General features: G+C 44.5%; 1 protein-coding gene across 1 annotated transcript in view; it reads left to right on the plus strand.

The window, feature by feature from the left end:
- The window catches only part of LOC134673787 (uncharacterized), a 129106-nt gene extending 114417 nt beyond the window's left edge, over window positions 1-14689 (plus strand). Inside the window, exons 8-21 of the mRNA XM_063531814.1 lie at window positions 412-483; window positions 1026-1181; window positions 1765-1900; window positions 2569-2679; window positions 4074-4169; window positions 5270-5353; window positions 5811-5936; window positions 6349-6493; window positions 7528-7664; window positions 10371-10470; window positions 10594-10712; window positions 12567-12792; window positions 13612-13759; window positions 13818-14689. Of these exons, the coding sequence (XP_063387884.1) occupies window positions 412-483; window positions 1026-1181; window positions 1765-1900; window positions 2569-2679; window positions 4074-4169; window positions 5270-5353; window positions 5811-5936; window positions 6349-6493; window positions 7528-7664; window positions 10371-10470; window positions 10594-10712; window positions 12567-12792; window positions 13612-13740 (1637 nt within the window). The 3' untranslated portion in view covers window positions 13741-13759; window positions 13818-14689. The remainder of the gene's footprint in view (window positions 1-411; window positions 484-1025; window positions 1182-1764; window positions 1901-2568; window positions 2680-4073; window positions 4170-5269; window positions 5354-5810; window positions 5937-6348; window positions 6494-7527; window positions 7665-10370; window positions 10471-10593; window positions 10713-12566; window positions 12793-13611; window positions 13760-13817) is intronic.

Consider the following 14689-nt stretch of genomic DNA (forward strand, 5'->3'; position numbering starts at 1 on the left):
CAAAGATTTAAAAAAATACTTATTTATAAAACTCTTTATTTTTACAAGCTTTTATTTAGTTTCACCTGTCCCGTTGTCGGGTGTCGGTCTGTAATCAAATCTTGCAAGTTAAATTTGATCCACTTCCCGGTTTCCGATTGAGCTGAAATTTTGCATGCATGTATAAATCGGATGACAATGCAATATTATGGTACCATCGAGCTGATCTGATGATGGACACAGGAGGTGGCCATAGGAACTCTGTGATGAAACAACGCAACCTAATTGTGTTTGGGGTTTTTAAAATAGTCTCGCTAAGTACCTACTAGTTGCCTATGTAAAGAAAAGTACAGTCAGCGATAAAAACTTGCACCAAAAATGAATTGTATACTAACAACTTATTATAATTTCTAATTATTGTCCCCTTTTCAGCGCACAAAATCTACGCAGAGCCCAGACGCCTGAAAGACTACCCCGGAGACAGGCCCCCCGGGACCCTGTCCGGTACCTCCTCGTCCGGGTCGGGCTCCAAGCCCAACGACAAGAGGCCCCTCAGCTTCGACGCGAGGGTCTTCTTCCCGGAGTCGTTCGTTATACCGCGGCAACAGGTGCGCGTCAAGAGCACCTACTCTATACGTGAGTATTACGTACCTAATGTTCTTACACACACCAGACAGCTCTAAAATACTACCCCGAGGCAGGCCCCCTGGGAGCCTGTCCGGCACCTCCTCGTCCGGGTCCGGGTCCAAGCCCAACGACAAGAGGCCCCTCAGCTTCGACGCGAGGGTCTTCTTCCCGGAGTCGTTCGTTATACCGCGGCAACAGGTGCGCGTCAAGAGCACCTACTCTATACGTGAGTATTACGTACCTAATGTTCTTACACACACCAGACAGCTCTAAAATACTACCCCGAGGCAGGCCCCCTGGGAGCCTGTCCGGCACCTCCTCGTCCGGGTCCAGGTCCAAGCCCAACGACAAGAGACCTCTAGTATCATGTACCAAAAGTTTTTAAACACACCAGACAGCTCTAAAAGACTACCCCGGAGACAGGCCCCCCGGGACCCTGTCCGGCACCTCCTCGTCCGGGTCCGGGTCCAAGCCCAACGACAAGAGACCCCTCAGCTTCGACGCGAGGGTCTTCTTCCCGGAGTCGTTCGTTATACCGCGGCAGCAGGTGCGCGTCAAGAGCACCTACTCTATACGTGAGTATTATTTATTTATTTTAAACTTTATTGCACATCAAAAAAAAGTACAAAAGACAGACTTAATGCCTTGTGGCATTCTCTACCAATCAACCATAGGGCCCAACAGAAAAATGTCAAGGTGTGTGCAGTGAGAGCCGTTTACAAGCAAACATGTATTACAGAATACATAATAATGAGTATCCTGTACCTTAGGTTCTCATTACACCAGACAGCTCGCCAAAGCGAACATCACACAACTACACTGGTCTGAGTTCTGACGTCGACTGACTGGTTAACTTGACTGTCGATAACGTCACTACGACACCAATACTACTACTACTACATCTCACTTCTGTTATCACCTTATAATATCACTACACCTTATAAAACAAAGTCCCCCGCGGCGTCTGTCTCTTAGTGTGTATGTATGTTCTCGATAAATTCAAAAACTACTGAACGGATTTTCAATAGAGTGATTCTCGAGGAAGGTTTAGGAGTATAATTTGTCAAGGTTTTGTGTAACCCGTGCGAAGTCGGGGCGGGTCTCTAGTATGTTAATAACCTGATAATGTATTAATGATATATTAATTTGTTTTAACAGCCAGCTCCGCGTCCAGCCCTGAGAACATCGAGTTACCTGAGCCGATGTTAAGCGCCGAAGGTTCACCAGCAGCCGAGCCCATCGACGCCATAAGTCCCCCGGCGCAGTACGCCCATTCTGCTCCTAGATACATCAGGTATGTTATAGAGAAACAACTTAGGGAAGTATCACCGGAAGTATCCATAAATTACGTCGTCTATTTTTGACGATTTTTGACATTCCCCCCCCCCCCTAAAGTCATCCAAAAGTCATGCTTCGAATGATCCCGTTTCTTCCTACATCATGCTACCATCATCCGATGTCCGGACCCCCCCTCCCTAATTTGAAATAACGTAATTTATGAATAGCCCCAAATGTACGAACGCTACAAAAATACAAAAAGTTCTGAGGTTGACTGAAGTAGCATTCCAAATACGAACGTTTCCGAGAAAATATAATAGAAAAATATATTTTCTCGGAAATTATGCACTCCATCTGAGCGTGTGTGAGTGTTTGAGGTAGGATATAATGGGCACCAAAAGAGACAACGATAGGTAAGCAGGCTAGTAGAAACAGATGCCTTCTGTAAATATAGAATTACTCCAGCCGAGCTGGAAACCAGTCCTTTGGCGCAATACCCTCATACAATACATACTAGCTAGAGTACTTACCGAAAAAATAAATTGGATTACGACAAAGTTGGCTATGCCGTTAAAACTGCTGTGCCCATACATTACATGACATAGGCCGCGGTCGGTTTATCAACCGCGAATAAATGCAGGATATCGCAAAAATAATATTTTTAACAAGATTTTTTTATTACAGGTCGAATTCGCACTCGCAACCGAGCATGCGCGAAGAAGATGGCTGCACAAATATCAACAGCCACAAGTCATTGCCGGATCTCCATACACAAGCGAGGGGCTACCACGAACAGTAAGTTATAGTATGCGGAAAAAACGATAGAAATAGGCGCCAAATTCAAAATGTCTACGGGAGATCGTCCCTTTGTGCTTACATTTGGCTAAAGGTGACCGTCCATTTCCAACGACAGCTGCATTACTGTTCATTTTAGTATGGAAATTGACAATGACAGCGACGCGTTCAGTACCGGGAGTGCAGCTGCGGTTAGAAATGGAATATTACCATAAAAGTGCCAACCACCAAACTTTCCACTCACTTGCGCGCGCACTCATTTCGAACCTATACTCTGTATCTTTAGGTACTTAAATAAAACTAAACAAATAATTTGTACATTTTCGGGTAGTTATAAAATTTATTGATTAACCAACCAAATAAAATACCACCTGGATCTGTCACTGAACGACCTGACTTTAACCTCCATTATTTGATCATGTAATGTTTTCATCTACCCTCAACTAGCCTAAGTAGCCATCTGGGGGTAAATTTTGTTTACTATTTTTAGGGTTCCGTACCCAAAGGGTAAAACGGGACCCTATTACTAAGGCTTCGCTGTCCGTCCGTCCGTCCGTCCATCGGTCCGTCCGTCCGTCCGCCCGTCCGTCCGTCCGTCCGTCTGTCACCAGGCTGTATCTCACGAACCGTGATAGCTAGACAGTTGAATTTTCACAGATGATGTATATCTGTTGCCGCTATAACAACAAATACTGAAAACAGAATAAAATAAAGATTTAAGTGGGGCTCCCATACAACAAACGTGATTTTTGACCAAAGTTAACGTCGGGCGTGGTCAGTACATACTTGGATGGGTGACCGTTTTTTTTGCATTTTTTTCCGTTTTTTTTTTGCATTATGGTACGGAACCCTTCGTGCGCGGGTCCGACTCGCACTTGCCCGGTTTTTTTTAATACCTAAAGATACAGACTATAGAAATGAGTCCGCGCGAACGTTCACTACGAACCAGGTCAAAACCTGCACAATGCGCACATGAAAAACCGAAATGTAAGTATAGTTCCGCCCGCCATATATTCGGCGGCCGGATACCGAATATTCGGCCGATGGTCAGGCCGAATGTCCTGTATCCGGCGAATAGTTCGTTGCATCTCTACAAATAAGGACGTCCATAACAAATATACAGTATGTGTCTGACTATGGGGCTTTAATTCCAGGGCTTGATTTTACTCGCTAAACTGAGCTACTTTTACTATGGGACCAACCCTAAAATCGGGGAAAAATTTTTGGCTTTTCCAGAGAAAACGTTGACATCTGATCAGCCAAAATGTATGAAAAAGTAAAAAAAAAATTGGGATTTCGGGGTTGGTGCCATAATAAAAGTAGCTCAGTTTAGCGAGTAGAATCGAGTCCTGGATTTAAAGCCCGATGGTCAGTAACACCCTGTATAATTGCAGTGCGGTAAGCGGCACGGACACCATCGGCCGCTCGCCGCGCCGGCGCCGCCACTCCACGCACCAGCGGACTGCGTCCTGCTCTTCCAAAGGCACGAGGTACGTTTACCATCTCTTTCATTTTAATCGCAGTCACAGTCATATTAAATCATTGAACTATTATTATTATAGTTCGTTTTTTTTAGCATTACAAAAAAGGTAAACAATCTTGATGTGTCTTTTAATTGAAGAATACGTTTTAAAAATTAGTCACGCCAAATATGTAACAATTATGAATCTAATTCGATCATTTATATTCTTCTGCTTTCATAAGTAATAGTTACTGATTTTTAAAAAGCGATTTTCAATTAAATGACATGTCAAGACCGCTTATCTTCTTACAAGTTCTTTCTAATGCTAAAAAAACGAACTACAACGTATAGAACTAGTATTTTGCGTCATGAGTTGATGTTGTTTTGACAACAAAGCATAGAAGCGGAGCGTGAGTCTCGCGACCTAAACGCGTAAGCACCATGAAGTCTTACGGCGCTTACGAGGTTTTGGTCGCGTGATACAGTTGTGCGACAATTTCATTGTTATGGCTTCTCTATAGTAATAATAACTCAATGCATTAGATCAGCGGTCGGCAACCTTTCAGCAGGCAAGGGCCACATAGTAGTTAACGAAGATGACGCGTGCCGCACTTTGTTAATATTTATGACTTTATCAGACATTGTCGTTATTGTATATTGACAAATATTACATACAAAATAGCCAGGGAGGCTCGCGGGCCACAAGCGAGAGGTTGGCGGGTCGCATGCGGCCCGCGGGCCGCTGGTTACCGACCGCTGCATTAGATCAAGTGAATCTGGTATGGTCTGGTTGATTTATGAGGGAGATTTTAGGTGTTAGTTACTATCTTGTTAATTCTTGTTGTTTGAAAATATTTTTCTTCACCGAAAAGCAACCGTATGAAATTACTGTACGAATTTTGAATTTCCGATTCTAAAGACGTTCGTCGTACTATTTTAACGGAATCACATGAACATATGTGACGTTCCACGGCAAAGATACCTTATGACGGTCGGTGCTTACGTCACGTAGCACCGCATTAGTGTTGGAGCGTCGTTAATAATAGCGTAAGAGCCAACCGCCATAAGGTACCTTTGCCCGTGGAACGTCACATTATTTATAAACTTATTGAACAATTCTTGTCTCAGGTCTAACCATTCTTCGCTAATGTCGAGCGAGGCATTTTCGGAACATCCCTCGCCCGGTGAAGAAAACTATCAGTCTTACAATAGGTATGATTATTGGCTTAATCTTATGATCAGAGCTCGGATAGGGTGAGCTATTTGCCTTATATATGACATAAGACATGTCAAATTATAAGGCAAATAGCTCACCCTATCCGAGCTCTGCTTATGATGGACCTGAAGAATAGTTATTTGTTTTACAAGGCGGTAAAGTTGTCGTTTAACCGCTCGTGCTAACATTGATACTCGAAATATTTAAAAGAAATAAATAACAATCTTAAGGCCCGTCTCCATATCGCGCGGCAAGCTATCGAACATTGGCTCGCCCGGCAGCCGCGCGCAATGGGTTCCGGGCCGCCGCGCGAGCCAACTCGAACATTGGCGCACGAGCCAAGATACAGGTTTGCCGCGGTCGAACATTGCTCGCGCGGCCGCCGCGCGATATCGAGACGCGCCTTTACATTAACAACTTACCTATATTTAGTAAAATATTAATTTCCCTCAGCCGCTGCGGGTCGTCGTTCGCGCGCGACTCGGGCGGCTCGTCGGGCCACTACACGCAGCACAGCGCGCCCCCCGCGCCGCGCCCCGCGCCCCGCGACCCCCGCGACTCCGGCTGCTCCACCACCGAGTGAGTCACGGAAACAACACTATTAGTTGGTCAAACCAATTGGCCAGTCGGAACAGGAAAACTATACTCATCCTTTTCTCGAGACTCGCAACAATAGATAGTACAGGTTCTCAACTCCCTCAAACTAGGTAACCCGTTAGAATCAATTTCTATAGATGCACCGACACTGCAGACTACTAATATCCCAATGGAAATATTCAAAATTTTTTACACGGAAACATATATTTAGAACTTTAGATAATTATTCTTTTCGAGTAAATTTTCAAACCGGAAACTTAGTTCATTCCAAAACCTCTTCAAATCTTTTGAAAATTTTCTACAACGTTAACCAATCACTAGGATACTACCGGGAAATTTCTCAAATGTTTATTTAGCATTGTATAATTTACTAACAAATAATTTTCTATTACAGCCGCTACGGCGGTTACTACGGCTCCTGGGCGGGACTAGAAGAGTGCTACGTGTCCGCGCCGCCGCAGTTCCAAGACGGCGCGCCGTCGCCGCCGCACGCGCCGCCGCCGCCGCTATATCCTCCACGGGTGGGCATACACTTCCAGGTGCGTAGCTCTTGTGGCTAGGTGCTACGACACGTAGCCGATAGTTGCAGTGCTACGATACTCGTAGCCGATAGTTGCAGTGCTACGATACTCGTAGCCGATAGCCGCAGTTCCGAAACGGCGCGCCGTCTCTGCTGTATACTCTATGGGAGGAGATACACTTTTAAGTAAGTAGTTAAAGTAGAGCGTAGTCGTAGGCGATTAGCACAGTGCTACGGCAGTGAGAGTAGAAGAGTGCTACGTGTCCCCGCCGCCGCAGTTCCAGGACGGCGCGCCGTCGCCGCCGCACGCGCCGCCGCCGCCGCTATATCCTCCACGGGTGGGCATACACTTCCAGGTGCGTAGCTCTTGTGGCTAAGTGCTACGACTTGTAGCCGATAGTTGCAGTGCTACGATACTCGTAGCCGATACCCGCAGTTCCGTAACGGCGCACCATCGCTGCCGCACGCGCCGTCGCTACTGTATACTCCACGGGAGGAGATACACTTTTAAGTAAGTAGTTACAGTAGAGTGTAGTCGTAGCCGATTAGCACAGTGCTACGGTACTAAAAGGAGAAGACTCTTAGAAGAGTGGTCCATCTCGACGCCGCAATAGTTCAGAAACCGTGACCGCCAAATTCATCCTGCATACCGTTATCCCTATATCCTATATTAACATTCAATTGTGTCATTACCCCCACCACGAGAACCACAAGGTAGGTACTAGTGCTTACTGCTTAGTAATAAATGAATGATCGCGAGTTTGCATTTACCTCTAAATTTAATATGTGACCTTAACTATGAAAAGGGACCGCATTGTCGATGGCGCTTACGCCATTATTAACGAAGCTCCGATATAAATACAAAGCCGCGCGACGCTGTGCGGCGTAAGCGCCATCGACAATAAGGTCCAATTTCATAGTTAATGTCCCATGCAGTGCAGTTAATTTAGAGCTAAATGAAGTATTTTACAATACATGATACATTGTAAAGTCAATTCCTAAGTATGGCAAATGATTCAAATGGAAAATAATATATCTCTTGTTCATTTTCAGGCTAGCGCGCCACCCCCTCAGTTCCAAGACGAGCCTCCTCTATACGACTACAATGACTACGAGTGCGGCACTTACAAACCGCCCGCCAAGTGCCACGGGCGGAAGGAGTACGCCTCTAGAGAACGAGACTACAACATGTGAGAGACATCTTTCTAACTTCTTACACAATTAGTACCCCCTCAGTTCCAAGACGAACCTCCTTTATACGACTACAATGACTACGAGTGCGGCACTTACAAACCGCCCGCCAAGTGCCACGGGCGGAAGGAGTACGCCTCTAGAGAACGAGACTACAACAGGTGAGAGACATCTTTCTAACTTCTTACACAATTAGTACCCCCTCAGTTCCAAGACGAGCCTCCTTTATACGACTACAATGACTACGAGTGCGGCACTTACAAACCGCCCGCCAAGTGCCACGGGCGGAAGGAGTACGCCTCTAGAGAACGAGACTACAACAGGTGATAGACACCTTTCTAACTTCTTACACAATTACTACCCCCTCAGTTCCAAGACGAGCCTCCTTTATACGACTACAATGACTACGAGTGCGGCACTTACAAACCGCCCGCCAAGTGCCACGGGCGGAAGGAGTACGCCTCTAGAGAACGAGACTACAACAGGTGAGAGACATCTAACTAACTTCTTACACAATTACTACCCCCTCAGTTCCAAGACGAACCTCCTCTATACGACTACAATGACTACAAGTGCGGCACTTACAAACCGCCCGCCAAGTGCCACGAGCGGAAGGAGTACGCCTCTAGAGAACGAGACTACAACAGGTGAGAGCCATCTTTCTAACTAACTCCTTACACAATTAGTACCCCCTCAGTTCCAAGACGAGCCTCCTTTATACGACTACAATGACTACGAGTGCGGCACTTACAAACCGCCCGCCAAGTGCCACGGGCGGAAGGAGTACGCCTCTAGAGAACAAGACTACAACAGGTGAGAGACATCTAACTAACTTCTTACACAATTAGCACCCCCTCAGTTCCAAGACGAACCTCCTCTATACGACTACAATGACTACGAGTGCGGCACTTACAAACCGCCCGCCAAGTGCCACGAGCGGAAGGAGTACGCCTCTAGAGAACGAGACTACAACAGGTGAGAGCCATCTTTCTAACTAACTCCTTACACAATTACTACCCCCTCAGTTCCAAGACGAGCCTCCTTTATACGACTACAATGACTACGAGTGCGGCACTTACAAACCGCCCGCCAAGTGCCACGGGCGGAAGGAGTACGCCTCTAGAGAACGAGACTACAACAGGTGAGAGACATCTAACTAACTTCTTACACAATTACTACCCCCTCAGTTCCAAGACGAGCCTCCTTTATACGACTACAATGACTACGAGTGCGGCACTTACAAACCGCCCGCCAAGTGCCACGGGCGGAAGGAGTACGCCTCTAGAGAACGAGACTACAACAGGTGAGAGACATCTAACTAACTTCTTACACAATTACTACCCCCTCAGTTCCAAGACGAGCCTCCTTTATACGACTACAATGACTACGAGTGCGGCACTTACAAACCGCCCGCCAAGTGCCACGGGCGGAAGGAGTACGCCTCTAGAGAACGAGACTACAACAGGTGAGAGACATCTAACTAACTTCTTACACAATTACTACCCCCTCAGTTCCAAGACGAGCCTCCTTTATACGACTACAATGACTACGAGTGCGGCACTTACAAACCGCCCGCCAAGTGCCACGAGCGGAAGGAGTACGCCTCTAGAGAACGAGACTACAACAGGTGAGAGACATCTAACTAACTTCTTACACAATTACTACCCCCTCAGTTCCAAGACGAGCCTCCTTTATACGACTACAATGACTACGAGTGCGGCACTTACAAACCGCCCGCCAAGTGCCACGGGCGGAAGGAGTACGCCTCTAGAGAACGAGACTACTACAGGTGAGAGACATCTTTCTAACTAACTCCTTACACAATTAGTACCCCCTCAGTTCCAAGACGAGCCTCCTCTATACGACTACAATGACTACGAGTGCGGCACTTACAAACCGCCCGCCAAGTGCCACGGGCGGAAGGAGTACGCCTCTAGAGAACGAGACTACAACAGGTGAGAGACATCTTTCTAACTCCTTACACAATTAGTACCCCCTCAGTTCCAAGACGAGCCTCCTCTATACGACTACAATGACTACGAGTGCGGCACTTACAAACCGCCCGCCAAGTGCCACGGGCGGAAGGAGTACGCCTCTAGAGAACGAGACTACAATAGGTGAGAGAACTCTTTCATTGCTCGTCTTGGCGGGGGCACTACCCTGCTCCCAAATTTGAAACTAACTTTTTACACAATTAGTTGAAACTCGCGAACATTCTTGTGATATGAAGTTTTTAGAAGATATGCCGTCTCTTTGGTCGACATTACACTTTTTTTAGTGGCATACATGTAGGTAAAAGAATAAATAAATGGCATTTTTGGAATAAACCGTATGGGTCATCCGCATTCGAGGGAAGCCGGTGCTGTCAAACTGGTTTAACTTGACATACATTCAGACGTACTCTATGAGAGTAACTACTGATGAAACTCACCGTAATAAACCGTATGCGCTTATTATGTCCAAATTTGAGAAATGTAATTTTGCCTATTAGAAGAAAAATGGGTTCTTTTATTTGAATAGGTTATTTTACGCACAAACAAAGATCTGAGGCTTTTTAGAGTTCCGTACCTTAAAAGAAAAAACGGAACCCTTATAGGATGACTCGTGCGTCTGTCTGTCTTTCACAGTACATTTTCTCCAAAAGTACTGGACCAATTAAGTTGTTTTTAAAGGTGCATATTTTAACTGTATTCGTCATTTCGTAGGTACCACGAGAGCGGCGCGGAACCTATCAACAAGCAACCGCAGTACGCAGAGCGACGCGCGCGCATCGACGACTCACAGGAATATGTTAATACCAGCCAGGTACGTAATATTACCCTCCTAGCAAGTCGTTTCATTCAACGTCCCACCTCACATGGCGACCCTGCCAGGATTCACACATTGCTACTGACAAGATTTGCTTGACCAAGTATATATTATTTATAGATGTGTCCGGCCGAGGAAGTAACATCTCCACTGGGAACGTTCAAACGTCAGCGCTGTTTGCGGTACAAGCAGCGGCGCCCGAGGCCTATACTACGGTCCAAATCAGACATCTCGGACAGGTAAAATGATTTCATTAATAAGTTTTTGGCAAAAATTTCATTTTTGGTACAAGCTTTTATCGCTAACTGTACTTTTCTTTCCACAGGCAACTAATACTCATCGAGACAATTCTAAAAACCTCTAACACAATTAGGTTTCGTTGTTTTATCACATAGTTCCTATGGCCACCTCCGGTCTCCATCATCAAATCAGCTTTATGACACCATAATATTGCATTGTCACCCGAGTTACGTATGTATGCAAAATTTCAGCTCAATCGGAAACCGGGAAGTGGATCAAATTTAACTTGCAAGATTTGATTACAGACAGACAACGGCCAGGTGAAAATAAATAAAAGCTTGTAAAATACAGGGAAAACGAAGAATTTTAACCCCTTTTCAGGCCCCAATCTGACACTTATAAAACATACCAACAATTCATATTCTGAACGAGACGACTTACTTTTTACTAATAAGTATTAAATTTGGGCTTTCGTGTTATCAGTTATCTGCTGTGCCCGAAGGTTGACTGGTAGAGAATGCCTTGTAATATTAAGTCCGCCTTTTGTACTTTTGCATTTTCCTTGTGCAATAAAGATTGAATAATAAAATAAATAATAAGTTGTAATCATATTTATAGTTATTTTTTTTAGCATTAGAAAGAACTTGGAAGAAGGTAAGCGATCTTGACATGTCTCTTAATTGAAAAACGCTTTTTAAAAATCAGTGTCTATTACTTATGAAAGCAGAAGAATATAAATGATCGTAATAGATTCATAATTGTTACATATTTGCCGTGACTTATTTTAAAAATGTGCTTTTCAATTAAAAGACACATCAAGATTGTTTACCTTATTTCTAATGCTAAAAAAACGAACTATAGAGACTAGATGACGTGTGAAGTTCAGAGGATTCGGTCTAGCTAGCTTAATTTATGACTAAAGTCGGATGCATTATTAGGTCGAAATGTACAGTGAGGTGCGAGATTTCTGTTTAAAGATTAGATTAGGTTTAGAGATTACATTTGGTTTCGGATTGAGAGATTTCATGGAAAAATTATGAATGAATTAATTGATAGCCATGAAGTCGCCATATGCTTTTGCGGCTTATGGTACGACTGAAGACAGGTTGAAGACATTTTTATAAACTATAATCATAGTCTAATAAAACATGCTATTTACATCATTACGAATAATGACATTACCATCGCAGTACATTTTCAACATCGCGAAGTTCGTAAGAACCAACATTGACGCATTTCCCCTCAGGGCGGGTAACCTAAGAAGCCTAAGGTACAGGAACAGAGGTATACTTGAAACATCTAGATTCAGACTAACTAAATCTACCAAAACGACGTATGCTATGGGCCCCAAAATCTATAACGCTATTCCTGAAGATATAGCCAGTATATCAAATGATAATTCATTTTATAATTAGTTAAAAAAATGGCTAATTGACAATGCCTTTTACGACATTAATGAAATATTGTAGAACACAGTAAAATAGAATAATTTTCATGAGTAATTTTATTACATAGGTAATTTGTGTACGTACAATAATTAATTTTATTGTACACATTTGTGCATAATTTTCATATCATTATTTTGATGCTTTGCTTAGTTATTATTTCACCGTTTGTATATTTGACGTGTAATGTATGTGTACATTATTAATAATAAATATGAATATGAATATGAACATGATCTTCTCTTCCCAGAGTGACACAAGCCTACGTCACAATGGCCGCTATATATAATTATATAGCGCTGTCGCATGATGACGTAGGCTTGTGTCAGTAACGTGACCACGAAAAGACGGGAAGAGAGTACCACGCGGAGTATATTATTATACCATGAACTGTAATGTTTCCCTTAGGTACCGGCGCAGCGATGGGCGGAGCCCCGCCTCGGCGCCGTGCGAGGACGACTCGCCCGACAGCCCCTCCGAGGGCTCCGCGCTGCAACACTTCTTCGAGAGGCTCGGCTTGGAGCCCCGGCAATATGACGCGCTGCTGAGAGACGCTCTGCCTGACAGTCCCGTGTTCTTCTCGTCTGCGTCGACTGTGGATTCTAATCAGATAGCGAATGCTGCGGATTATACTGTAAGTATCCCAAAATATCTATTATAAGGCTCAGCGTTAGAACAGTTCTTCGGGAGGCTCGGCCTGGAGCCCCGGCAATGTGACGCGCTGCTGAGAGACGCTCTGCCTGACAGTCCCGTGTTCTTCTCGTCTGCGTCGACTGTGGATTCTAATCAGATAGCGAATGCTGCGGATTATACTGTAAGTGCCCCAAAATATGTATTATAAGGCTCAGCGTTAGAACAGTTCTTCGAGAGGCTCGGCTTGGAGCCCCGGCAATATGACGCGCTGCTGAGAGACGCACTGCCTGACAGTCCCGTGTTCTTCTCGTCTGCGTCGACTGTGGATTCTAATCAGATAGCGAATGCTGCGGATTATACTGTAAGTACCCCAAAATATGTATTATAAGGCTCAGCGTTACAACAGTTCTTCGAGAGGCTCGGCTTGGAGCCCCGGCAATATGACGCGCTGCTGAGGGACGCTCTCCCTGACAGTCCCGTGTTCTTCTCGTCTGCCTTGACTGTGGATTCTAATTAGGGAATGCTAATCGGTTATTTTTTGTATGGAAATAATCGGTTTTTAACCGAAACCGCGGTTATTTCCATACAAAAAATAACCGATTTGCATTCCTTAATTCTAATCAACTGACACAATATGAAATACACCTATTCCAAAAACCTCGAAGGGAACACCGGACCGGTCCCTGAGTCTGTCTGTCTGTCTGTCAGCCAAATTGATCCATCGTTTTTGTGCGATGAAGGAACAAACATGAACTTTCATATTTATACGAATTTGTCAGTGAAAACATAACATACCCATTAAACCCAAATTTCCCTTCAGGTCCAAGGCCCCGGTGTCCAAAAGCCGATCTACCGGAACACCGAACCGCCAAGTGTGGTGGAGCGGAACGCGCGCATCATCAAATGGTTGTGTCAGTGCCGCAAGACGCAGATGCAGACGCCGCAGTGAACACGCGACCTTAACGCAAGTGAGGACACAGCTGAACTTAAACGCAGTGCAGACATAGCTTAACAAATATAACGCAGTGAGGACACAGCTTAACAAATATGACGCAGTGTGGACACATCTTAAACGCAGTGAGGACACAGCTTAACCAATATAACGCAGTGTGGACACGACTTAAGCGCAGTGAAGACCGAGCCTAACAAATATAGTCTGGCAAACCAATTCGTCAGTAGAATAAAGCTGTATGAGAATTCCATGATGTTATCTACCGTTTTCCCGTACAAATGCGATTTTTCTGATGGTTTTCAGGTAGGATATGCAGGCATGACAGGAGTTTGTCTGTGACACATACTCAACAATATGTCCAGAAAAAGGTGCCATTTTCAACCAAAAAGGCACTTATTGTTGATTGTTAATAAGACGCTGTTTCCATACAGCTTAAATTTGAAATCGACCTTATCGACAATCGACAATGTGGTACTTTTGTTTGAAAACATTACAAAAATTTTTCGACCTTAAACACCGATAAAAAAACGAATACACGAAACAAAATGTGTTTGTATGTGACACCCCGTGGACTTCATGTAACGTTGACCATTGCTTTATTTTTCAAATTCGCCTTTGACTAAATTGGTTTGCCAGACTATTAAACACAGACGCAGTCGCAGTGTAGTCACGGCATAACGGCAGTTAGCGTGGCAGTGGCGACATAGCTTATCAGATAAAACACAGACGTCGCAGTGGAGATGGAGACACAGCTTAACAATAATTAAATGCAGTCACAATGAGGACCTAGTTTAATGTATAAATCTTAACAGTGGCAGTGATAGCATATAACTTAATAATAATATTACGTCAGTGGTATATCACTCAAACGTTCGGACGTGCTCAACAATAGCCTTAGAGTTAGAGTTAGACCAAGAAAAGTCTGTAACGATTTTAATAGCCCACG

The sequence above is a fragment of the Cydia fagiglandana genome, chromosome 19 (genome assembly GCF_963556715.1).
Source record: "Cydia fagiglandana chromosome 19, ilCydFagi1.1, whole genome shotgun sequence".
Taxonomy (NCBI): domain Eukaryota; kingdom Metazoa; phylum Arthropoda; class Insecta; order Lepidoptera; family Tortricidae; genus Cydia; species Cydia fagiglandana.